Raw genomic sequence first — 25,308 nt, forward strand, 5'->3', positions numbered from 1 at the left:
TTGTATTATATATAAACGAAGAGAAGAAGTTATATTTAGAAAAAGAACCTACTTTAATTATATTCTATAATTATTAAAAAAAAAAAAAACAGTTTTAAACGTCCAGCTGCAACCATCAAGTTGTTGTCAAAAGTGGGGCATCCAAAGCACACGTGCGCCGCGGACTCCAACCGGCAATGAATAAATTGGATTAAAAGGAGTGAAGTTGGGTCCGCCACCCCCTATGGGTATTAGCCATTAGGTAGCTGGTAGACGGCTCATTTGTAGCAAGCAAGCGACAAGAGAGTGATGTGGCAGGATAGGGCCAATTAACGAGGCACCAATTGCGGGAGTTCTGAACAAATCAAATCATGTCCGTTAAAGTGGTAGGGTCACGTGATGGCCGATATGCCCGCCACCAATGGGACACTCTAGCGCCGATTTAAGGTGTAAGCTTGGTTGGTTGTGTTGTCTTTTCAAGGTTCTGTTTTTGGACACCTCAATCTCAACTATCCCTAAAAACGGAAAGGCCAAATGAGTATTTTCCGCTTAAGTTTTTATGCCATTTTAAAATTTTAAAATTTCACATATAAATTAATTTTTATTTAAAATTATAAATAACATAATTATTTAATAAAAAATTTAAATTTTAGATAAAATAAAATTATAAAAATTTTAAACTAAAGAAGATAAATGTAATAAAATTTTAATTTTTTTATTTTTTTATTAAATGATAAATTTACTTTAAGAACATATTAAAACTTAAATGAAAAATAATCTCTAATTCACATCACTTTTTTTTGGATCATTTATTTATTAAAAAAATAAAATGGAAATTACAATTAAAGACAAAATGGATTTTGCTTTGTTTTCCATAATATCTTCATCCTCTTACTAGAGTTACAAATGAATCGAATTGAATCAAATATTATATTATTAGAGCTTAGCTTGATGAAGTAATTATAGGGGTTCAAGCTTAAATTAGACAAGTTTAGATATTTTTTACTCGAGTTTGAGTTCAAGAGTAAAGACTTAGTTTAAACTCTACTCAAGATTTAACAATTAAAACCTCATAATTTGTATATTTTTAATTGCTTCATATTTAAAGTCAAATAGTTAGATTTTAAAATTATAAATGAAAATTTTCAAAATTTTAAAATTTAGTGATATAATACTTGAATGGGGCAACAAGCTTGTGAGGTCAACAATTTGAACAACACAAGCTCAAACTCAATTTGAGTATAATTTAGTTGAATTGGAAATAGCTGGTAAGCAATTCAACTTGTTCATGGCCTTAACACTAACCCCGTGAGACCTAATGTAAACACGATTGCTTATCAACGAACTAACCCCTACTCCCTTGAGGTTATAAATATGTATTTCAATTTGATTGTATTTTGATTAATTGAATAACATAAAGAAAGTAAAAATCTAATAATAATTTGAGCAATATTATGTGCATTCAATAGTAATTATCCAATTATATATATAGATAATTTGTTATAATATAATTATATTTTATTTTATTATTAATTTAAAATTATTAATTATATAATAACACATCATCTAAATAATACAGTTTTATTGTAATAATTTTTTTAATTGTATATAGACAATAATAATTTCTGTCTTGTCATTGGAATTAAATCCAACTCATCCATACGCTCCATGCTTGGCCTTTCATTTTCCGAAATCATAAGCCCTCAACAGGACCCGGCCAGCCCAATTGCCAATTGGCAGTTAATCAAATTGTAATGTCGGGTCAACCATTTTAACCCTGAACCATTTAAAACTCAATTAGTGAAGTTCATTGATTTTAGCCTACTCAATCACTTTATAAAGCCAATAATTAAACCATTTGAGTAATATATTTTGATTGGATCAATAATCAAGTTGATCCAAAAACTAAATACGTACGTCCCAAAATTAGGTTCGAGAATCTCATTACGTTTTAAAATTGTGAACGATTGAAATAACAATCATGAAAGATTACGTGTCTAAATTGATTTAATGTTTTAAATGTGAAACAAAGTTGTGTTGGCATATCGAATTAGACTTCAACAATACAAAATAATACTAAATAGGATAAAATCAATCGTACAAATCTACTAGTGTCGATTGTTAACCAAGAAATCATTAAACATGTCAATAGGGAAACATAAACGCCATTCTCATTTTTACCATTGTTTGAACCTATAGAACTTACAAGGCTTAAAAGATGGTTAACGTGCGTGTGACACTGACCAGAACATCTCCTATTGTGAGCCAACTGTAGCCCAAATGGGTTATTCAATCTAACAAATACCAATTTAATAACAAAACAATGGAAGATTAAACACCCCCGCCCCCCTAAAGTTTACCGTCATCACCCCCCAATCCTACAAGTTTTTAAAATTTAACATAAGATAGTGTAACTCCATCATTTTGATCAAAACACCCAACAAGAACATGTGATTTGGGATTGTAATCAAACCAAACTGAATATTATTAGGCTCAAGTTCAATTCGATTGAATTCATTGCTCAAGCTTAATATAGAATCTATTCACTTAATCTTGACTCGACAAATTATAATTAAACACCATACCTTATATATGTTTATCAATTATCATTTAATTTATGTTAACATTGAGTTATATATGCGAGTTTTAAAAGCTAATGGATCTGATGAAATTCGTTATACTAATATATAAAAACCTAGAGATAAAAATAAGATATTTGGGTATAGATGTAAAATTTTAAACTTTTATAAATTTTTTAATAGTATACTTAAAATATTTAAACTCAGTCTAGGCTCAATATTATTTAAACTAAGTCATAAGTTACTCCTGAAGAACTTAATTGCATATTAATATTATTGACAATATCACAATCATTTAACAAAATAAAAACTTATATTTAAATAAATAAATTCTGATATTAAAGTGATAAGACGGTAAAACAGTCGGTTAAAACATTTATCGTAAAGTAAATAATTATGTTATATGTAATTAATTTTATATATTTAATTAAATATTGATTTATTATATTATTATATAATTATATATTATTTTATTTTTAATTTAAAATTATTTAATTATATAATAACATAATATTTAACTATTTAACTGAATAGTCGAAGCCATGTGCAAGAAGGAAAAACAATGCCGCTGAAGACCCTGGGCGATGTCGAGGGAGGTTCTGGAAAGACAATGGGGTTGTAGTGAGACGACACATGTAAGAATCCACATAAGCACACACGTCACACAAATACAAACAAAACTACTGCTATAAATAGAGTAATTAAAATAATCAAAATCGGACAGAAAAAGGCAGATATGGAGGGAGCCAATGATCTCGCCACAACTAAGCAAAGCTGCCTGGTGTCGTTATCGTCTACCAGTACCACTAGTCAATGCCCTTTGTTTTTTCAATTACTCTGCATCTGCTGAAAGGGTACGTTTATATATATGTATCTCTCTCTCTCTCTCTCTCTCTCTCTCCCTACTCGGTTCTAGAACGACAATCCCCAAAAATTCCCGTACAAGCTTCAACTAAACGAATTAACCTGCCACCGTTTCTGTTTGGTAAAACATCTGACACCTTGGATTCATTTTTGTGGTTTGAGTTTTTTTTTATTTTTATTTTTTTAGTGGAATTTAATTGAGATTGAATATTTGGGAAATACAGGGATTGATTGCTGCTGTGGTTAGAGGCTTGAAAATATTTTGGGGGTTTTGATCTGGGTTTGGAATTTCTTTTGAATTTGACTACTCTTGAAGTTTTGACAAATCTTGGACGACAAGTTTCGGGGTGTGTGGTGTGAGGTCAGAAGGGTTTTTCTGTTCACTTAATTCTGCAGCTTGGAATTCGGGTTCACTAGATTTGAATTGTTCCTTGATTTTGTTAGTATTATTTTTAGCTGTAAAGAGCTTAAGGAAAGTTGTGCAGTCTGATTGGGTGTTTATTAAGAGTAAAGTTTTTTTTTTTTTTTTTCCTTTGGAGATTCAAGAGTTGTAAATGGGTTTGTAGGAATTTAATGGTTGTAAAATTCAATGGAGTCTAGCAACTTTATGAGATCACTAAAGATGTTGGGTTTCATATGAAACAGTGACGGAAAGAGTTTGCTTTTCCTTGAGATTGAAACTTGGAGTGGATATTGAAGTTTTTTTATAAAACTGTTTGAGCTTTGTCTTTTCGTGCTAAAAATATCCAAGCAAAGTGAGAGTTTGTGGCAGCTATTAGATTTCGGGAATTTGATTAGACTTGAAGGTTTGAAATGGATGACTCTCAAGGCAGTTCAAATTCGCTTCCTCCTTTCCTTTCGAAAACATATGACATGGTAGATGATCCTTCGACAGATTCAATCGTGTCCTGGAGTGCATCTAACAAAAGCTTTGTTGTGTGGAATCCACCAGAGTTTGCTAGGGATCTGCTACCAAGATTCTTTAAGCACAATAATTTCTCAAGTTTTATCAGACAGCTCAATACATATGTAAGCCTATATTGTTTCATTTAGTCGGTATATTTTGTTTTATTCAATATTCATGAAGTTAATGCATATGATGATATTGACTTATAAATTTCAACAGGGTTTCAGAAAAGTTGATCCCGAGCAATGGGAATTTGCAAATGAGGATTTTGTAAGAGGTCAGCCACATCTCATGAAGAATATCCACAGGCGAAAGCCAGTTCATAGTCATTCTCTTCAGAATGTACAAGGCCAGGGAAATCCATCAACTGAATTGGAAAGACAGAGTTTAAAGGAAGAGATTGAGAGATTAAAAAATGACAAAAAATTGCTTATTTTGGAGCTACAGAGGCATGAGCAAGAGCGGCGAGGATTTCAATTGCAAATGCAGCTTTTGAAGAAGCGTTTTCAGCATATGGAGCAGAGACAGCAGAAGATGTTGTCTTCTGTGGCTCAAGCCTTGCAGAAACCAGGGGTTGCCTCAAATCTTAGGTCACAATTGGAAACTCATGATAGAAAGAGAAGACTTCCTAGAATAGGTTACTTCTATGATGAAGGCAACATTGGAGACAATCAGATGGAGACTTCCCAAACTGTGGCTAGAGATAATGCTGAGAGTACAAGTACTTTGCCACCAAACACAGAACAGTTTGAGCATTTGGAATCCTCCTTGACCTTTTGGGAGAATATTGTGCACGATGTTGATGAAACTGCCTTTCAACCTAATTCAAGCCTGGAGTTGGATGAATCTACAAGTTGTGCAGATAGCCCAGCCATATCTTGTATACAACTTAATGTTGATGCCCGGCCAAAATCTCCTGGAATTGACATGAACGCTGAGCCTGTTGTTGCAGCTGCTTCTGATCCTGGTGTGTCGAAGGAACCAGCAGCTGTGACCACTGCTCCTGTGACAACCGGTGTCAATGATGTATTTTGGGAACAGTTTTTGACAGAGAATCCTGGTTCTACTGAAACCCAGGAAGTTCAGTCAGAAAGAAGAGAACCTGATGGCAGAAAGAAAGAAAGCAAACCTGTTGAACATGGCAGATTTTTGTGGAATATGAGAAATGTAAATAGTCTTGCAGAACAGATGGGGCATCTAACTCCTGCAGAGAGAACTTGATATTGTTTCATTGTTTTTTATTTTTTTCCAGCTTTTGATGCCCCATTATCTTTCATAATAAATTTAGGTATGAATGGTTGGATCTGGCAATAAATAGATGTTCTATATTTGTAGTTCATTGTTTTTCAGAACATCATGATTTATTGTTGTGCCACTAGTCCATTATGCTTTTTGGTTCTAGTTGTTGTTATGATTCAAATGGCCTGTGTCGACTCTGTTTCAATCATGTTTTGCTCAATTTGTTATTTGAAAAAAAAATCAAAACCGTTTACAAGCAAACAAAAAAGCTCAAACACTGATGTTGTGTTTAGGCAAGTAGCTGAGTAATCTTTAACCTGTCTTAATGTTTCCCTATTAAGATATGTTCGCTGCCTATCAATGTGGTGATTCACATTTTTTCTTGAAGAACATTCGTTTCTGATCTAATTGTTACTGGTCTTCTCAGTTGATGATTTGTCATTCTATTCATGCTACTACTAGAGGAATTTAATAGATCCAGTTGACCTCAGTGAGACTTCCCTTTACATGTCTTATGCTTTTTTCCTTCGCTTTGATGTGACCTGATGGCTTTTTATTTCTTGTTTCGTGTTAGCTAATTTAATTAGTGATTTTATGGCTCGTTTTCAGAAGCCGTAGTGATCCATAATCATCTTAGGTTTTCTTCATGAGTAGCTTCAGACTAAAGGTTGGGAGTTTGATTGCCAAAAAATTATTTATATATTGTACTCATGCGAATGCTAAAGCGAAGTTGCCAGACTATCATTTTCCTACCAAGAGTCAATTTGAATGCTTTTCTGGCTTTGTTTTTTATTGGTAAGCAAGAGTATATTACTAAAACCAAAAGAGATAATCTAAGCTCATCTTGATAAACTATCTCAACAAAAGTAGGATAAGATAACAAACTATGCAAAAGAATTTCTTACCACTTTACATTGCGCAAAGGGCACACTATACATCAAGACCTCCTAACTAATACCCATATAACTTCAAAGGGGAGAGGAAGCACAAAACAAAGCACCGAGTTCCCAAAGTGAGGGAAGCAGCAGAGGCATACCCAGCTGGACAACACACCAGGACCGGAACTAAAACAATTATGCAAGGTGCAACACCAAGGCTTAGCAAAAAATTTTCAAGCAGGCAGCAGCAACAGACTTGAAGCTTTTTAGCAGTGGAGAGCATCAAGGCAGCAACTGATTTGAAGCAGTTTGGCAGAGTAGTAGCAATAAGACTTGGCAGGAAGAAGTTCCAGGCAAAGTAGCAACACCAGATTGCTTTTCTGGTTTTTACTTTCACATTAATTGGGTGATCTGCTTACTGTTTCTTATGGATTGAACTTATAAGATTGCTGCTAGGAACACCCATGTTTTTGCCACTGTAACACTAAAACATGAGTTCCCAATGGAACACCAATCTTTTAAGATAATTCTTATAATCTAGAAAGACATTCATGTTACATATTAGACTGAAAGAATCAGTCTGACCTAATAATTTACTGATTAATTGATTATTTATGCCCATTTCTTCCTATCAAGACATTTCATTGTTTCTGATTACTTCCTGTGATAATCTAGATGAGCATGCATAGTTTTTGGTTGACAACTTTGAAATATGTTGAACTACGGTATCTGTCTGTTCCACGGGCCGTGTTTTGGCAAAGGTGGTCTTGTTGGTTGCCATGCTAGTTGGGATAGGGTTAGGTTGTTTATGTCCACACCAAATGTTTGTGTCATATTGTGTTCGTCTTGCTGATAACTGTGAGCATGCAATGCATTTCTTTCAAGTTGTGCACAGGTAAAGGGCATTTGTGATCATGTATGGTGCTCAACAGCAGAAATCTGCATAATTTCATGCATGACATGGCAGAGAAACTCACATACACCAATATATTGCTTCCATATGACTGCTGATCATCTTATATAGCTCCAATGCCTGTGGGAAAGAAAATTCTTTCCCTAGACATGAAGGTATTTGCAGAGCTTCACCTATCTTCTCCTTGAATTTATGTTGGCAAGTTAGGAGGGATGAAGTTCTGACCAAATTCATGTCATTTGACAGTACACAGCTAAATTGTTACTTTAAAAGAGGCAAATCATTCTTGCAATTCTGTATTTGATAGGGGGCAGGCTTGCTGAAAAAGTCAGCTCTTCTGAATTTTATGGTTGTAGATGATGCAAATGCCAAAAAATTCTCAAATCCCACCTTTACACGTACAAAACTGAAACTATTCTAGTTGATGAAAATACAAGTGGCGTCAAAGTTGACTCTTTTGTGAACCTATTTGTTACCAAAATCTCGTCTCCCTCCCTTCTTCACAGTTTACCTACTTATTATGAAGAAGATATTGATGACATCGGGGTTCGGTCGCTTGCAGGAAGCATAGCACTTCCTCAGAAAATGCTCGGTAGTCAGGCTACACATAGCACAACTACCTTCAAGCTTTCCGCCACAAGCACATGACTATTTGCTAAAATTACGTGGGCAACAGATACTTGCTTATATAAGCCATTTTTGGAATAGAATCAGTAGCCGTGCTAATATGGCTCTCCCAGCACCAGTTGAAATCCAGCTAGCACAATTAGGGGAGGATATTCTCTTTAGTGTTGACAAAGAGTGGGTACACAATATCAATAATCAAGTAGCAAGTTACTTTTTGTGATAGTTAGAAGGCTTCGATAATTAAACATGTTTACAGAAACAATGGTGAATATTGTTTTGTGTTGTAAGTATTTCAATCTTGATCAACTCATATAGAAGTTAATGAATGCCAAATTTATCACAGGCAGATTTCCAGCATTGGTATATACCATTGTGAATATTGAATATAACCATTACGAAAACAAGTCAAGAAACGAAAAGTTTGGGAGATACCAATGAGTACATCTTTGTCTCACTCTCAGACCCCAATTCTCTCATTCACTGATATGGCCACTTCCCTTACTGAAATTCAGCAAGCTCATGCCCACATGCTCAAAACTGGTCATTTCAACAACACTTTTGCTGCAAGCAGACTCATCAGTTTTGCCAGCACAAACCCTGATCCTCAAACTCTCTCTTATAGTCACTCCATTCTCACTCGAATTCACAACCCGAATTCGTACACTTTTAATATCCTTATCAGAGCTTATGCTAACAGTCTCAACCCACAAAATGCACTCCCAGTCTTCCTTCAAATGTTGAGTGGCCATGCAAATGTTGTTCCTGATAAGTACACTTTCACTTTTGTGTTAAAGGCATGTGCTAAATCTGGTGGATTGAGAGAAGGAATGCAAATTCATGGTCATTTGTTAAAGATTGGAATTGGGTGTGATTTGTTTGCTCAAAATACCTTGGTTCATATGTATGCGACATCCGGGTGTATTGAAAGGGCACGTAATGTGCTTGATAAAATGCCGAAACGAGACGTGGTTTCTTGGAATGCTTTGTTAAGTGCTTATGTGGAAATGGGAATGATTGAGTTAGCACGCGAGTTGTTTAATGAAATGGATGAAAGGAATGTAGAATCTTGGAATTTTATGATTTCGGGGTATGTAAATGCTGGGTTGGTTGAAGACGCTAGACGGATTTTTAATATGATGCCTTCAAAGAATGTGGTTTCTTGGAATGCTATTATCACTGGTTATGCGCATGCAAGTTGTTTCAATGAAGTTTTGGTGTTGTTTGAGGATATGCAGGATGCGAAAGTGAAGCCTGATAATTGCACATTTGTCAATGTTTTATCTGCCTGTGCCCGGGTTGGAGCTCTAAGCCAAGGTGAATGGATTCATGCTTATATTGATAAGAATAGGATTGAAATTGATGGTTTTATAGCTACTGCTCTTGTTGATATGTATTCCAAATGTGGGATCATTGAAAAGGCTATGAAAATTTTTAGAAACACTTTGAGGAAGGATGTTAGTACTTGGAATTCAATGATTTCTGGTTTAAGTATACATGGTTTGGAGAATCTGCTTTGCAAATATTCTCTGATATGAGTGTGGCGGGTGTTGAGCCGAATGAAGTGACATTTATAGGTGTTTTATCTGCATGTAGTCGTTCAGGGCTGTTAGATGAGGGGCGTGAAAAATTTGATCTCATGACTCATGTTTATAGAATTCAACCAACAGTTGAGCACTACGGCTGCATGGTGGATTTACTTGGTCGACAGGGATTACTTGAGGAGGCTGAGGAACTCGTGAGAGCAATGCCACAGAAAGAAGCTCCCGTGGTCTGGGAAACACTTTTGGGTGCTTGCAAAAACCATGGTAATATAGAGTTGGCAGAGTCTGTTGCTAAGAAGCTCTTGGAGATGAATCCTCAAGATAGTGCTGGGTATGTACAGTTGTCAAACATGTATGCATCTATTGGAAGATGGGATGATGTTATGGAGTTGAGGAATAAAATGAAGGCACAAAAAGTAAACAAGGAGCCCGGTTGTAGCATGATAGAAGTGGATGGAGTAATTCATGAGTTCTTAGCTGGCGAAGGAATAATTTCCTGAGCAAACTTTACCATGGAAAGTATGAATTAGACAATTCAGAATGCAAGCTCTTCTTAATCAATCCCAGAGCTCACTGGGTATTAAACCTGAATTTCATCTTAGAGTAGCAGTTGTTCACTCTCCGATGTTGGCACTCTATATCAGTTCAATTAAAGCCTACAAGTAGCCATATGCTGTGGATTGTAGAATGAACAAGAATAGGCGGTAGAATTTCGAGAGAAAAGGGGCCTTCAAACCCATAAGTGGTGCATGAAAATTACAAAATGATAGAATTCTGCTGATGGGATGTTACAATTATTTGTGCTTGTAAAATGGAACCTCTTCTTCTTTGGAACATGGGAGGGGAGAATGTTGTGGGGAGGCATCTAGTGATAGGGTTCCCTAATTGTAAGTAGCCAGCTTTGTACTGTTTATCACCTCAAAATCTCTATTCTTTTAATACTTTCAGTTCTACCTATTGTCAACTTAGAAGATATTGGTTGCATGTGCTATAAATTTCAAGCAAAGATTTCAATGTAAATGAAATTAGAAGCATAATATTAAAACACTAATGCTTAACTATTGACAGTATTTTTACAAGTTTTCCTATCATTAGCCAACCATTAGTTAATTATGGAAATAATTTTAATTCTGTAATTCATTGTCAAAGCAGGCCTGGTTCATCTCACACCATACCTGCCGGAAAACCTTGATGATGAGATCATGGTATTCATCAGAATTCAATGTCAGATAGCATGCCAAGAGCTCTTCGAGTTCTTCTGGCTGGCTGATCTTTTTCTCCATGATCATCTCATTCATCGAGTCTTGAAAGTCTTTTTGAGGATCAAATGATGTTTTCACCACAGCAAAGCTCTCTAGGTTTGTTCTTCGCTCCATTGTTTTCTCTTTTCCCTTACTCATCCTCAGTTTGGCTTTCTTCATGTCCTCAAGTGCCTTGATTCTTGGAGAGGAAACTTTCACCTTGCTACTCTGTTTCATTCTTTTTTTCTGTACTTCTCTGCTTGTGTCCATAGATTTCCCCTGCTTCTCATTCTTTGATTTTAGCTCTTTTATCTTCATCCGTTTCAATTCTTCCCAGTCTGAACTCATTTTCTTTGAAGAGGTTCCATAATTTCCATTTAAACTCCCTGCTGCAAATACACTATCTTCTTCAGCGATGGGATTACAATTTTTCGACATTCTTGAAGAGTGATGATGCCGCTTCTCTAAATAAGCACTCATTAACTTGCAATTCTGTCTCTGCATCATTTGAATTGTTCTTAACTGTTCAAATTCCAAGTTGTCTTTTTGAATTGATTTTCTTGATTTCTCTTCTCTTTCACATGAACCCCTTGAAACTTTTGGATTTCTCTTCAATGTCTTTTCAGTTTTCACTCTAGGTGTCATGATAATTGCTTCATGTACTTCAGTTTTACATGCATCCATGCGAGGAAAAATCTCTGCATTGGTTGATGAGTCTCTAATCTTCTTTGAATTCAAACTCAAGTTGTCAAACATCTGAATCTCTTCTTTTCCCATTAATGTTGTAGCTTTTGATCCAGAACTCTGCCAAGTTGAAGGCGGAACATCAAACTCATTGTCAGAATTATACCAAACTGAGGTTAAAACACTCGTACTACTCTTCCCCTCAACACCCTCTTCGCCAAATGATAATTTCCAGAAATCATCACCTTCCCCACCGTAGAATCTACCTCCTCCTCTGGCATTACCACATGAATTCCACTTAGCCTCAACGTGCTTCACTTTACCTGGTTTTGGTTCCACATCTCTACTCTTTCGCTTGAACTTGGAAAGCCATGAAATGGGAAAGACATGAGAGATCAAAGAAAAAGAAGAGGGCTTCTTTCTTCCCCACTTCATTATCTAACGCTAACAGATAAGTCACTTAATTCTCTAAATGAAAACTGTTTGATGAAGGAGATGATCACATTCACAAAAACTGAATGGATAAAAATGATGGAGATTAGAGGCTTGTAGCAGTTATGTGGCGGTCAGGCTGATAAATAGGTTCCTGGACTTCTTACTTGCTTTTGTGTCGGCTAATTTTTCTTCCTTTTTTTTTTAATCTTTGAGGTTCAAAAGAAAGAACCGCTCTAATTCATGTGACCACTTTGATTACCTTTTTCTACTTTTTGGTCTCCACTTAAATAGATTATGCCCAGTAGGGGACCTAAGCAACATGTACATTTATCAGAAACTCAGCTAACCCAGATGCCCTCTCTCTTTTAACAGCTATTTGAGAGACAATTTTGGATGATTAAGACTGACTGACAGTTCACTCTTTGGATTTCTCTCTTTAGTCATTTCCTTCCCTTTGGTACTAAAATAAAACTGATTGTTGTTCCTTCTTGTGCTTTTTGGCTTTTCTACTTTGTGTCGTCTTCTTTTAGTCCAACTTTGGTACATATTCTCTGCTGTAGCCGAAAAATCTCATGGATTAGGCTGGCTAGAACTATAGACTAACCCCAACGACTCTTTGCTCAAATAGATTACTCCAAAGATAAGCTACTTTGAAGTTCCCATATCTTATCTTCTGCAAATGCTTAATGAAATTCAATAATTTTTATTTATTAAATCGGTTTCTTTTTGGCTCTGTTTCCTGTAAGCTTTTATGGGTAATAAATGTTCCCCTCTACATTGATGTAGCTGCATACCAACAAATTGCAATTTTTTTTTTTTTAAAGATTAGTCATCTCTCATTTAAAAAATATATAGAAAGGGTTTATCATTTTTTTACAGGCACTTTTTCTTCCTCAGAATATACAAATTGCCTAATCTTACAGTGATGACAGCATAGAAGAAGAAAAACCTGGTAACTCTTTTCTTTTTCCTATGATTTGACAATTCTGAAATAAATTCTGTCTGAGTTCACATTGCCAGTGAAGATGAGTTAATCTAGTTTATAAATCTTGAATTGTTTCAATTAAGTAGAAATATTTTGGTAGAAAAAATAATTTGGCAATGGTTCTGGTATCAACCTCTCAAGATGGTTTACACCTCAAGTACAGAATCAACTACCTTTTCTCTTGCTTCACAAATAATGAAAGCATCACTTTGATTAAAAGAAATCCTGAAGGCCACAACTGTTGAGTCTTTAAACTTGGTTGTTGGTTCATCCTAACCACTCCTGTACTGTTTTCTTCAATGTAATGCATACCAGAATATGCATTTTATAATGTTAACAATAATAGAAATATTAATGTAATCAAGAACATTATTGAAATTAAGTTAGAAGTTTCTATATAAAACAAAGATGGTAACAGTTGGCAGAAATCAAGGACTTCTGCAAAGATAACTGGGTTTGTCATTTTCTTTTGTGGTAGGCAAGTCAAGATCCGACAAATAGATTACGCATAAAGCCACCCTCTATGATTCAGAATTTGCCCCCATAAGGGGTTAATAAAAGTGTTGATTTGACTGCAATTTCACCTAATAATCAGAAAACTACAGAGGGCTCATAACTTGGACTCTTAACAGTATTCAAGGATCAGAGTAAGAATAAAGTATGAAGATATTTTTAACTTCTCTTCCTGGAAAAACCTGTGGATTACCAATAGTATAGATAATGTTTCATTTTCAAATCCATTCAATACATTGTTTGGCCAATATTACTTCTCTTTTTTTTTTTTTTTTCGAGAAACCCAACTTGAATCGGACTGTTCCTTCGGAGCCAAACCAATAACATTCCACAACTACTACACAGAATAATTAGTGCCAGCTGTGGAAACAGTAAATTCTACTGTAGAAAAAATTGAACTGCGGAAGAGATGGACTTGTCCTTTTCCTTTCTGGTAGGAAAGTCAAGGACTAACAAATGCTTAAGCATCAAACTACCATCTAAGATACAGAATTTGCACCCAACAATGGGCAATTCAGGAAAAAGTAATGATATCTTAGTGCTGCACAGCTTTACTTGCACCTAATATTCAGCATGGGAAAGGCATATAAGGTAGAGTACGTTCTGTGCATTTCAAAAGTAGGAACAAAATTTTCAAGGCAAAATCTATGAAGTTTTAAATAAATGAGTCCCATTCCCGCTTTCATTGAAATTTATTGATTCTTTCATACATAAAAAGCAAAGAAACTTAAATTCAAAAATATGCTTCATCTCAACTTAGCTTGAAATATCATCAATGGCTAAACTCAGGAAACCATGGAGCTTCTCTGTTGTTATAGTTACAGTTCTGGTTTTTCTTTGCACTGGTTGGCATGCAAGTGCCGAAACTGAGTATATATCAGCACTAGGTGATCCAGGAATGCGAAGGGATAGCCTAAGATTGGCCATTGAGTCATGGAATCAATGCAATGAGGTAGGAGAAGAAGTTCCTCACATGGGAAGTCCTAGAGCTGCAGATTGCTTTGACATATACAAAGCTTCTCCAGAGTCAAATGGTTAGTTCCCACTTCTCTTATTTTCATTAGATGTCAGCTCACTTATAATTTGGTTCGACATATATAGTAAACAGCACTAACTCAAACTAGACCGGTTTCCTTTTTTATCTCATCTTGTTCGTGGAGACGATAAAAGAAGATTGTCTTTGTTTATCTTTTCATTGAAAACAAGTCTGTCCTTGAAAGTCATTGAGTTATTTAATTACTTTCCAGAAACATATATCATTTTTTCTTTTTCAGTGTAGAACAAGTAGTTATTCTTTGCATTATATTCTTATTTTTGGCAAATAATCATGTATAGAAAAAAACTGTTCCATTTGCAACATGCTACCATACGCATTGGTCCACAGAGTCACGGAGGCAGACAACAAGCTAGGGGTTGGAGACCCTTTTCTTGGAGTGCAACCAGATGCCCTATTCAATGTAGACCTTTATGCTGCAGAGAAGGAACTCTATTTGGGATCTAAATGTGAAGTTGAAGACAACCCAAATCCTTGGCAATTTTGGATGATCATGCTCAAGAGTGGCAACATGGACACTACCGCAGCCAAGTGTCCTAAAAACGGGTATAAAGTTGGACCATTTGGCCCTGATAATGGGTTCCCTTGCTTTGGAAAAAGGTGCATGAATCAACCATTGATGTATCATGACTACACCACATTACAGGGGCCAAATAGGACTACTCTTAAGGGAAGGTTTTATGGCTCATGGGACTTGAATGCTGATTTGAGTAAAGGATTAGTGGGTAATATTTCTTACCATTCTGTGGATTGGGAGAAAGAGGTTGGTAAAGGAAGTTGGGTTTTTCATCATGTCTTGAGGACTTCAACTAAGTATCCATGGTTGATGCTTTACTTCAGATCAGATGCCACGAAAGGGGTGTCTGGTGGCTATCATTATCCCACCAGGGGTATGTCCAAGATTGTAAGTTATTATGACTTTAATTTAGTTTTATAGAAGCATTTCCTTCAAATTTGTAAACTTTTCCAACAAGTAAATCAGGTTGTTGGGCAATCATTTAAATCCCAAATGTATTTTGCAGATTCCAGAATCACCAAACTTTAAAGTAAGGTTCACTCTAAATGTGATCAAAGATGGGGGCCCTAGCAGCCAATTCTACCTAATGGACATTGGCAGTTGTTGGAAGAACAATGGACAACCTTGTGATGGCAATGTAACATCAGATGTTACTAGATACAGTGAAATGATTATAAATCCTAACACAACTTCATGGTGCCATCGTGACCACATTAGCATATGCCCACCGTACCACACATACCCTGATGGGACACGCGTCCACCGCAATGACACTGCCCGCTTCCCCTATGCTGCTTATCACCTGTATTGCTCCCCTGGAAATGCAGAGCATCTTGAAATGCCTTACACTTTATGTGATCCATATAGCAATCCTCAGCCTCAGGAGATATTGCAAATTTTGCCGCACCCCGTTTGGGGTGAGTACGGCTATCCTACTAGACAAGGAGAAGGTTGGATTGGTGATCCGAGGACTTGGGAGCTTGATGTTGGAAGATTGTCTCAATCTTTATATTTTTATCAGGATCCTGGTACTTCACCAGCTAGGAGGCAATGGAGGTCCATTGATTTGGGAACTGAAATTTTCAAAGACCCAGATCAAGTTGCAGAATGGACTGTTAGTGACTTCGATATCCTCGTATCAAAGCAATGAATATGCATGATACAGAAAGAGAGAGATTAGGTGCAAGTGAAAATATCAATTAATTGTATAGCAAGTTTCTTCAGCTTCAATCCAAATGATTTCTGTCATTTTTTCAGCATAATAAGAAAATGTCTCAACCAGAATTTGTGCAGCAAAACTTTGTTGGGTGTTTTTTTTTTTTTTAATTTACCCTTCTTTTAAAATCAAATTCAAGATTTTAGCATCTCATAATCCTGCTCATGTAATTTCATTTTTGTAACAGCTCATTCAATTTGCCACCTTGTCCAACTAGCCAGGAGATCTTTTCTTGAGCATGATTTATTAGGAATTTACAGAAACATTTTAAATATCAAGACTAACAATACGTGAAATAAATGATCACACAAAAGACAAGATATTTAACGGTGTTTAGCATAACTTGTCTACGTTCACGGATGAGGAAGGAATATATTATTATTACAAAAATACATGTGTGACACATTATATAATATCCCAAAGGAGCGATTTGTCAAAACTTTAAACTAATAATATCTTAATAAGTGTTTCTCGAGACTCCTCTGTATATTGACAAATTTTGTGAAACTCTCGTATATTTCTCTATCTCGTAAACTACTTGATTCTCACAATTGTAGATTATGAAGATATACAATCTCTATTGAGAAATATGTTCCTATACATGTAAAATTGTTATTATTTGTATTATCTTATTTCTATTTTAACAAGTTTTCTTAAAATAATACAAACTCAAACTTCAAAAGCAAACCAAAAGAGGAAACCAACCAAGATTCTGAACAGGATTGATGATGGTAATTAATTAAAGTGGATAATTTCTAATGACATATATGTTATGGTCTATCAAAATTGAAATATGGTTTAATGTCATTTTGCTAAGATTATAGTGGAAGTTTATATCTATAAATTAAAATTTTAATAAAACTATCGTACACATTTTTAGTATACAATTTAAGTAAATAGACAATTTGTCAAGATGTAATTGGATGATTCTGACTTAAAAATAAAGTAATACTGATGATATATTACCTTTATATATAAATTGTATATAAAAAATATATACATAAAACATTATTTTTAAAATTTATATTATAATATTGAAAAGCAAATTGAGAGAGGGGTTCCCTTTGTGAGAAGAAATTAAAAAAGCAAAGAGTTGACTTGCAAAGACTTCTTGTATTATGGGGTAAAGAGGACCCCAAGTCAAGAATGATGATGAACAATAAGTTAAAAGCTGGAGAAATTGCTGTGTAATTTCTGAATTTGGATGCATTATTTGAACAAGAAGGAATTGGAAGAGACAAGAAATTGTTGTTGATTTTAAGTCATAAAGCAGGTAGCACAGCTGGAGTGAATTAAAGCCAAGTTCAGCAAAGATTAGTTTGAGTTTAATTCGAGCACAAACTAATTTGAATGATAAACAATGAAGTCAGCAAAGATAACGGGTCATAAGAGAAGAAGTCGAATAATATAAAAAATCACTAAACAAAAAAAAAATCATTGTATGAGAATAACTCTAATGCAAAATCATTGTATACCCTCAAACTTGAATAAAATTATTAAACTAAAGATTTAGGTATAGTTCGATATATTTAAACTATACATAAATTTGACTCTAAATTAATTTAACTCGAATTCACTCCTAACGAAAAACCCCTTTTATCGTGTATAATAAAATACTAAATAATATATATATATATATATTTTTTTATCATCTTATTTATAATGTTATTATAAGTATGTTTATATAATAATATACCTCCCAATGCTATTGAGATATTATCTCTACCCATAAATTCTTACCGTAAGGGTAGAATAGTAAAATTAAAAAAAAAAAAAAGCTAATCTAGATTTCCCAATTTTCATATGTAACCAAAATTAAAATTGAATTCCTTCTTCAAAAGAATAAAAAAAATAATATATAAAAAGTTTTCCGTTGCCGGGAATCGAACCCGGGTCTCCTGGGTGAAAGCCAGATATCCTAACCGCTGGACGACAACGGATTTGCTGTCCGACTTCTCTATCGAAAAGCTTTATAACCTAAAATTTATATGCCCTTTTGCCAAATTCTTGATCTTCTTGTGAACTTTGAATTACGCATTAACTTTAATATCAGAAAATTTAATTAATAATATCGACTACCCAGCACACAGTATATGCAAAAGAACAAATGTCAAACTAATAGTAGTGACAAAAATTGAAGGAAAAGAATAAACAATCTTCTTAAGTGCACCGCCGGCCAAGAAATAATAATCACAACTCTCATGTGCTCAGTTTTGCATTGCTTTGCCTTGAAGATGCTGATCACTCTATAACAAAATCCCTCTAGAACAAGCAAGACTGGAAATGGGAAGATGACAGATGCATTTTTATTTGACACCATATACACCAACTTAACTTGTGACCGGGGCAATTGAGATTGACTGCCACAAACTTTGCATCTTTTAAAAGACAGAATCTGTATTCCCAAATAAATAATACCCAGTTTGGGATTTCTTCTTATCAAGAAAAATAACCGAGTAATGCCATTGTGACATTGGCAATGATAACTAAACAAAAAGAGATGAAAATATAATGAATCAAATTGAGCCACTCTTTTGTTTGATTCCTTTACTTCTTTTAATGATAAAAAGTTTAGCATTCTTGCAATAAATTAAAGAAATAATCAAAGAGATGAAGCAAATCATGAGATATAGTAACATAATTTCTAATATCAGAATGATTGGTTCATGTCAACTACCACTATCACCACCACAATCTCCAATTATTTCCCAGTTAAATGGCCTGCTTGTGTATCCATTTTGTCAGCCTGCCATTTTATCTTAATCCTCTAAAGCACAAGGCTCATGGTGATGCTTTTGCCCCACCACATCCAATCCAAAAACTCTCAACTGCAATAAGATTTTGCCTACTGTATATCCCAACCAGGAGTGGATTTAACTGGGTATCTTAAACTCACAAAACTCTTTTTATATGTTTTAATAAAGACCAATTTCAATAGTGCCAACAAGAATAAAGTATGCAGTTCATCAATGCAACTTTTTTATGCAACATCAGCAAGTTGGTGCGGGTCTGGCGTGCACCAGTCATTGGAATCTAATGCAGCAAAGTGTTAGGCACCAGTCATTGGATTACTGAAAATGACAACCACTAGGTTGATCTCCAGGAAGTTCCTATTATTGAAACTTATTCTAGCCTTTCTTCAGAATCTTCACAAAAGCATTATCGGCAGAAATATGCCCTATTCTTGTGCTTTTTTGCACAAGGATCTAACGTCCCTTTTTTTGACCATCCAGATTCCTATATGCCTCTTTCATCACATGTGAGAGTTTGAAAAAATAAATTATGCCATTCAGATCATGACATGATCTTCAGCATCTTTTTACGATTCTCATGAATGAGGAAAAATAATAGATAGTAACAGCATCAATCTGCTCAGCCATATAACGTCATACAATTTAACCTTTAGGCCAGCCAAAAGCTAAATTTAACAGTCATATGCAGTACACATGATTTTTTTTTTTAGCTTTGTTAAGTGTATTTGATGCACAATATTAATGAGCAAAGTGAAAAAACAATCTGGAAAGTGCCTTTTTCTTAAGCATCTGTAAACTGCTCACATTTTATGTTGAGTATTTTCTATTTTACTTTTCTAAATCAATAAGCATTACACATGAAAATTTAAAAGAGCTCTGCAACATTTGTCATTCCACCAACACATGTATGGTATCCCTGTAACTTTCCATATTTTATTAACCTGAGATTTCAGTGAAAGAATTTGTAACTAATACCAACAAAAATGTTAACATATTTAAACAGGGAAGACAACACCCAAGGAGTGGCTGTTTACCATTACAAAACAGACACAGACATGGACATAGATACTGAGACATCACTGGTGAAACTTGAATCCCTATTTGCAGCTGAGTTGCTAGCAAATACATAACCGACACCCAGTCCACCAAAATGCAAGGCAGCATTTTCACACCTTTGAAACACTCTGGCAAGGGATGCTGCTTTTCTTCTTGCCCGCTTTGTACCAGTAAACAACAAAGTCTGAAGCAAACCAGCCAATGCTGGAGCTTTAAGCACCCTCTCAGTCGTGGCAGCCCCACCACTTCTGCACAGCTCAAGCAATGCTGCAACTGCATTCTCTTTCCCTCTTGGTGTCCCACACCTCATCATTCCCATTAACCCAGCCACAGCCATTTCCTCTTTCTCCACAGCTGCAGCACCAATTTGCTGCCTAACTATTAAGGCCAATGCACCTGCTGCTTCTTCTGCAACCCCTTCAGTTCCCAATGCTCCAACTAGAGAGGCAACAGCCCCTGCCTCTATCATTCTCAGGCAGTTATCTGTGTGTGTAGATAGATTAAATAAAGCTGTGACAGCATCCTTCTTCCCTCTTGGGGTTCCGACTCTCAACAACCCCGCCAAGGCCTCAACTGCCCCACTCTCATCAGCTATTCTCTTCTTGTAGTCATGAACTGCAGAGAGGCTAAACAATGTTGCTGCAGCATTTTCTCTAGCTTCTGTTGTGAGTCCAAACCTCAGAACTTCAACAATAGATGCCAAACACCCTTCCTCATCCATGATAAGACTTTTGTTCTTCTCATAAATTGATAGATTAAGCATTGCAGTAACTGAATTCTCTTGTGCAACAGGGTTATGAGATGAAAGTAGCTTACGAAGATGGGGGATTGCACCAGCTTTTGCAATAAAAGCACGGTTTTCTTTTCCTGTTTTTGCTAATAAGCGTATCTCCCGTGCAGCCACAGTCTTTGCAGCCTGTGACCCATTGGCTAGCTGTTCAATGAGAAGCTCTGCAGTAGCTCTATTGGCTTCAATTGCAGCTTTACTAGGCAGAGCCGCAGCAAAAGAATCAGCAGATGAATCTGTAGTCTCTGGAAGGTCATAAGGAATTCCATGAGCAGTGCACCACTGAGTAATCAAATTCCTCAAAGCTCGATTAGGAATAAGACGAGTATGGACAAGAATTTGCCCTGTCTTTGGACAAGAACAGTTCCCTTCATCCAACCACCGGGTGATTGAGCTCCTATCATAAGTCTGTCCAGTTGAAATTATCACCGGATCATGCATCAAATCTAACGATATTGGACAACAGAAATCCTTAGGTACTGATAAGAAAGTATCCGCAATCTCTTGAGTAATCAAACCTTTTCTTGGCTTCTGATTTCCAATTCCCAATGCCACCACATCTTCCTCGTATCCAAATAGCAAAAACCTGCAATACCGTGTCACCGCAACAAACCCATTAAGGACAGCAGCAGATGGCTCAACATCTCCCTCATGATTGACAATCTGCTCCTCCAAAAACTCAATCTCAGTTCTACAACTCTTTGCATCTTTAATCTCCAAATTCTCCACAAAGAAAGATCGCAACTCCACATGATTTGGTACTCTCCCATTCTCAAACTCATCAAGAAAATAAAAACATTTAACCCTCAATGAATCATCCCTTTTATCTATATACAATTTAGCCTTCCTAGCATGCCTCTGCATAAGGTCAACCTGCTCCCTAACGTCTTCACTCAATTCAACATCATTAACAGGAAAAACATCCAAAAGGGTAGATATTTCTTGATTCAAATCATGAAAATGCCCCGAAATTGAATGATTCTGAATCAAAAGCCAGAACTTACTAGACTGTTCACAATAATCAAGCAGTATTTTGCACCTGTAAAGAAGCAAGTACAGCTCCTTGAAACACAGCACGGCCGTTGAAGGAAGAACCGAACCCGAATCCCTTAAACACTCTAATAACACACGAAAAACCTCAACCTTTCGAATCAAAGAACGAAAATTCCTCCGCTGAAAGAAGAGAGGTTTGTTGGAAAAGCAAGAAACAAGCTCAGATGAAATAGTTACAAGGGTCTGTAAAAGAGCCACATCGGTCAAGTCAACCGGAGCCAAGAACGCCTGTAAAGAAGGTGATCTCCGTCTCCGAAGAGATGAAAATATGGCCGCTGTAGCCATAAACTATCTAAAAATGAACAACTCCACCCAACAAAATCGAAGACTTTGATGCAAGTAGATCTAAAGTTACTATAAAAGCAATGATAAAAAAAAAAAAAACCTCAACTTCTGTACATATAACAAAACCAAAGCAAAAAATAACTATAATGAAACAATAAAAAAAAAAGTCAAAGTGAGCAATAGTTACTTCCTAAGAAAAATCCCTCACTCTTGTTATGTTGTTGGTTGAAGAAGAAGAAAAGGGCATAAATAAATAAGGTAGGTTTAAAAGTAAAATTAGTCTATGTGGCGTATGCGCGTTTGTTAGAAAAAAAAAAAAAAAAAGGAAAAAGAGAGAAAATTTGCAAGGTTTTAGTTTCAGAATTGAATTCAATGGAGTGGAAGGGAGTTGTTGTTTGTTTTTGTGAAAATGACTTGAATGGTTTCGACGCTTAAATTATCCAGATTTCTCTTTCTTCTTTCTCTTCAACTTCACTACAAAATTTCCCTTCAGATATTACTACACCCTTTAATTCCAGAAATTGAATATTCCTGAAAAGCGAAAAAAAAAAAAAGTAAGATTGATGGGTCAGTTTTAGGGTTTATTATTTGGAAGGGTTGACTAAAATACAGGAGGCGGAGTTATCGCCATTTTTTACCGTGTACTGAACTCAACCTCCCCCCTTCCAACTCCAAACTCCCCTTTTTTTTAATCTTAAAGTATAATGTTGAAAAAATGAGTGAAAAATGGAATTCATATTGGAATTTAGTTTTCTTAAAAGTCAAATAACTATTTCCCACCTAAAGTCTGCTGAAATAACAAATTTTTACCTTTTTAAAATTCCAAAAAAAAATAATTTTATCAATAATTTTTTTCATTAGTAAATATCATTAAATATAAAAGAATGGAGGTTATCTTACATAAATTTTTCTTTTTTTATTTATTGTTTAATTTTTATCTTCTTTTTTTTCTATTTTCTCTTTTCAAAGCCCGTGGAACAAACTAATTTTTTTTTAAATATTAGAGGTGTTAACAAAATATTCAAAGGGCTAAAAATTTGAAAAAAAAAAAATCAAAGGTATTTTTAAATATTTAAAATTTTCAATATATTTCTCAATAGTTTTAAAAATGACAATTATATATCAAAAGATAATATTTTATATTAAATATTAAAACAACTTTTTAATTTTAATAAAAGAACAAAATAGTCTTTTTTGAAATAAAACTTAACAGATTCACTAACATAAGTGGAAAACATGAGGGAATTTAGTTTTCTGAAACTTAAAGGGAGAATTTGTCGTTTCATCAAACCTTGGTGGAAAATAATTATTCAACATTTTTTTAATTAATTACCTCTAATTTTGAGTACTCAATTAGGTTTGGGTTTTATAATATTATATAATTAGGTAATTTTAAATTAATAATAAAATAATCTTCAATCGCATAATAATTTATTATTTTAACATTTAATTAAGTATTTAAAACTAAATATATAAAGCATTATTCTTTTTTCAGGTTAAATAAGAATGAACGTGACGTTCATCAAATGAAAAAATTTAACCAAATATTAATAATTGAATAAAAATTGCCTCCTCATATTCAAATCAAATACCAAATCCTTACAAATGACAAATAAGATGAAAACAAATTTAGGTACAATAAAACCTACCCCATTTTAACAATTTAATTCTCTAGTAGTCTTCAATTTCATGTGGACTTGTATTCTTAGAAAACAAAATTGAGTGAAGCTTGGTAAAATGGGTTATTTCTATAAATTTAATTGCAATAAATCCATTATTTTGTATAATCTTATTCTCATATATGTGATATGTTATATCGACTAATGTGTCATGTAATAAAGACAAGTTTTTGTAATTATATCAGGGTTTGATAGTCGAATTTAAAAACTTAAATACTAATATGTTATTTTAATAAAAGTATGGAAATACCATTACCTAATGAGCTGGCAACTTATCATCTAATTGCCCAACGTTGAATTCTATGATAGAAACAAACACAATTAGATTGTTTACACCATTTCCTTTCTACATGTGGGTTACAAGGAAATGAAAAAGACAAATTTAAATTTGTTATAAAATTGGCAATGTGGACACTAAAACATTGGTGTTTACTCATTCTTTGTTTCTCTATACCAACATCGATCGTTTCTTCATAATTATCAAAACAATTTAGTAATTAATTTATATTTATATTTTTTACATGAGAAGAAATTATTTTGTATCATTGACTATGAGACATAATTCACAAAGAGAAATCGTTAGAGAGCGCAAAAAATGGGTTGAAGAGTCTTCCCACTTGTAAAACCTATTGAAATTTGTGATTATTAATTACAACTGACAATTGACCTTTAAGTTTGAAAAAATTGATTAATTATTTTTGTTTAGAGGGAGAAAAATGATGTCAACAATTTAATTGTTCCTTCATCAAATTCAAGATAAGAGATAGCAAAGGTGTGGTAGATGACAATGGAGGTAAAGAGATGATGCGTTAGGTTGGTGTTAGCCTTATCGATGCCTCTAAGGTACATAATAAATGATATTTTCAATTTTTTTAATGATTTGAAAGTTTGAGGATGACAAAGTTATTACGGAAAACTTTGGGTCAGAAAGGTCGATGAACCTAAATTTTGAACCAACTGGCAGTAAATGCCAACTTTAAATTAGGTCTTGCCGATCCCCACAAAGTCGAGCCATGCGTTTACTGTCCACGTGCTACGTGTCAGCTAGCGATTAGTCTGATAAGAAAGTCAACCTTGAATTACACGCCATCACAATGCAGCCATGGTTGCAGTCACGCCACGTAGATAAAGTCAACCAAAAAAAGTCAAAGAAAAGGAAGGGCCTAGGTTGAACCATGACCACAGCTGGGCCGGTTTAATCGGCGACGTGGAGAATTGGTATTTGAAATTAAATAGTCACGGAAAAAGAGTGAGTCGAGTTGGGTTTGGGTGAGTCATAATTGCCGGCTGTTTCGCGTATACTTGTGGCGTGAATGCGACACGTGTATCGATTCACCATACAAAACAAGTGGCTGCCGCTTGTGATACAGCTAAGTCGACGCGTCATTCATTCAAAACTCAAGAACACGAATCATGATACACATTTCTGCTTATATTTTTAATTATAATATATGCTTATCTTTCTTCATGAATTTTGAGAAAATTATTTTAGCTTAATGGTCCGAGTCAAAATTCGGTGCACC

General features: G+C 34.8%; 5 protein-coding genes and 1 non-coding gene across 7 annotated transcripts; 3 read left to right on the plus strand and 3 right to left on the minus strand.

The window, feature by feature from the left end:
* Window positions 1-3,274: 3,274 nt before the first annotated feature.
* Window positions 3,275-5,681, plus strand: LOC123219022 (heat stress transcription factor A-4a-like). Of its 2 annotated transcripts, XM_044640676.1 has the most exons (3): window positions 3,275-3,543; window positions 3,647-4,451; window positions 4,549-5,681. In XM_044640676.1, exons 2-3 carry the CDS (start codon window positions 4,236-4,238, stop codon window positions 5,548-5,550), a joined length of 1,218 nt encoding a protein of 405 aa, XP_044496611.1. In that variant the 5' UTR covers window positions 3,275-3,543; window positions 3,647-4,235; the 3' UTR covers window positions 5,551-5,681. The 2 variants fall into 2 exon arrangements, with proteins under 2 accessions (XP_044496611.1, XP_044496612.1); XM_044640677.1 differs by lacking the exon at window positions 3,275-3,543 and having other exon boundaries at window positions 3,554-4,451.
* A 1,467-nt stretch (window positions 5,682-7,148) lies between these two features.
* On the plus strand, window positions 7,149-10,474 carry LOC123219020 (pentatricopeptide repeat-containing protein At4g18840-like). The gene is given in 3 exon segments (XM_044640673.1): window positions 7,149-7,514; window positions 7,606-9,483; window positions 9,486-10,474. Coding segments are annotated over 2 exon segments (1,605 nt in total). The 5' UTR covers window positions 7,149-7,514; window positions 7,606-8,420; the 3' UTR covers window positions 10,028-10,474.
* A 94-nt stretch (window positions 10,475-10,568) lies between these two features.
* Window positions 10,569-12,083, minus strand: LOC123219021 (transcription repressor OFP5-like). The gene has a single exon (XM_044640675.1). It carries the CDS (start codon window positions 11,885-11,887, stop codon window positions 10,652-10,654), a length of 1,236 nt encoding a protein of 411 aa, XP_044496610.1. The 5' UTR covers window positions 11,888-12,083; the 3' UTR covers window positions 10,569-10,651.
* A 1,782-nt stretch (window positions 12,084-13,865) lies between these two features.
* On the plus strand, window positions 13,866-16,204 carry LOC123218615. The gene is made up of 3 exons (XM_044640119.1): window positions 13,866-14,419; window positions 14,721-15,343; window positions 15,462-16,204. Exons 1-3 carry the CDS (start codon window positions 14,161-14,163, stop codon window positions 16,104-16,106), a joined length of 1,527 nt encoding a protein of 508 aa, XP_044496054.1. The 5' UTR covers window positions 13,866-14,160; the 3' UTR covers window positions 16,107-16,204.
* A 1,836-nt stretch (window positions 16,205-18,040) lies between these two features.
* Window positions 18,041-18,112, minus strand: TRNAE-UUC. The gene has a single exon. It is a non-coding gene; the product is annotated as a tRNA-Glu (tRNA).
* A 1,724-nt stretch (window positions 18,113-19,836) lies between these two features.
* LOC123219103 (U-box domain-containing protein 17) lies at window positions 19,837-22,574 on the minus strand. The gene has a single exon (XM_044640848.1). It carries the CDS (start codon window positions 22,104-22,106, stop codon window positions 19,962-19,964), a length of 2,145 nt encoding a protein of 714 aa, XP_044496783.1. The 5' UTR covers window positions 22,107-22,574; the 3' UTR covers window positions 19,837-19,961.
* Between the last annotated feature and the right edge of the window lie 2,734 nt (window positions 22,575-25,308).

Source organism: Mangifera indica, chromosome 6 (assembly GCF_011075055.1).
Source record: "Mangifera indica cultivar Alphonso chromosome 6, CATAS_Mindica_2.1, whole genome shotgun sequence".
In the NCBI taxonomy this organism is placed as follows: domain Eukaryota; kingdom Viridiplantae; phylum Streptophyta; class Magnoliopsida; order Sapindales; family Anacardiaceae; genus Mangifera; species Mangifera indica.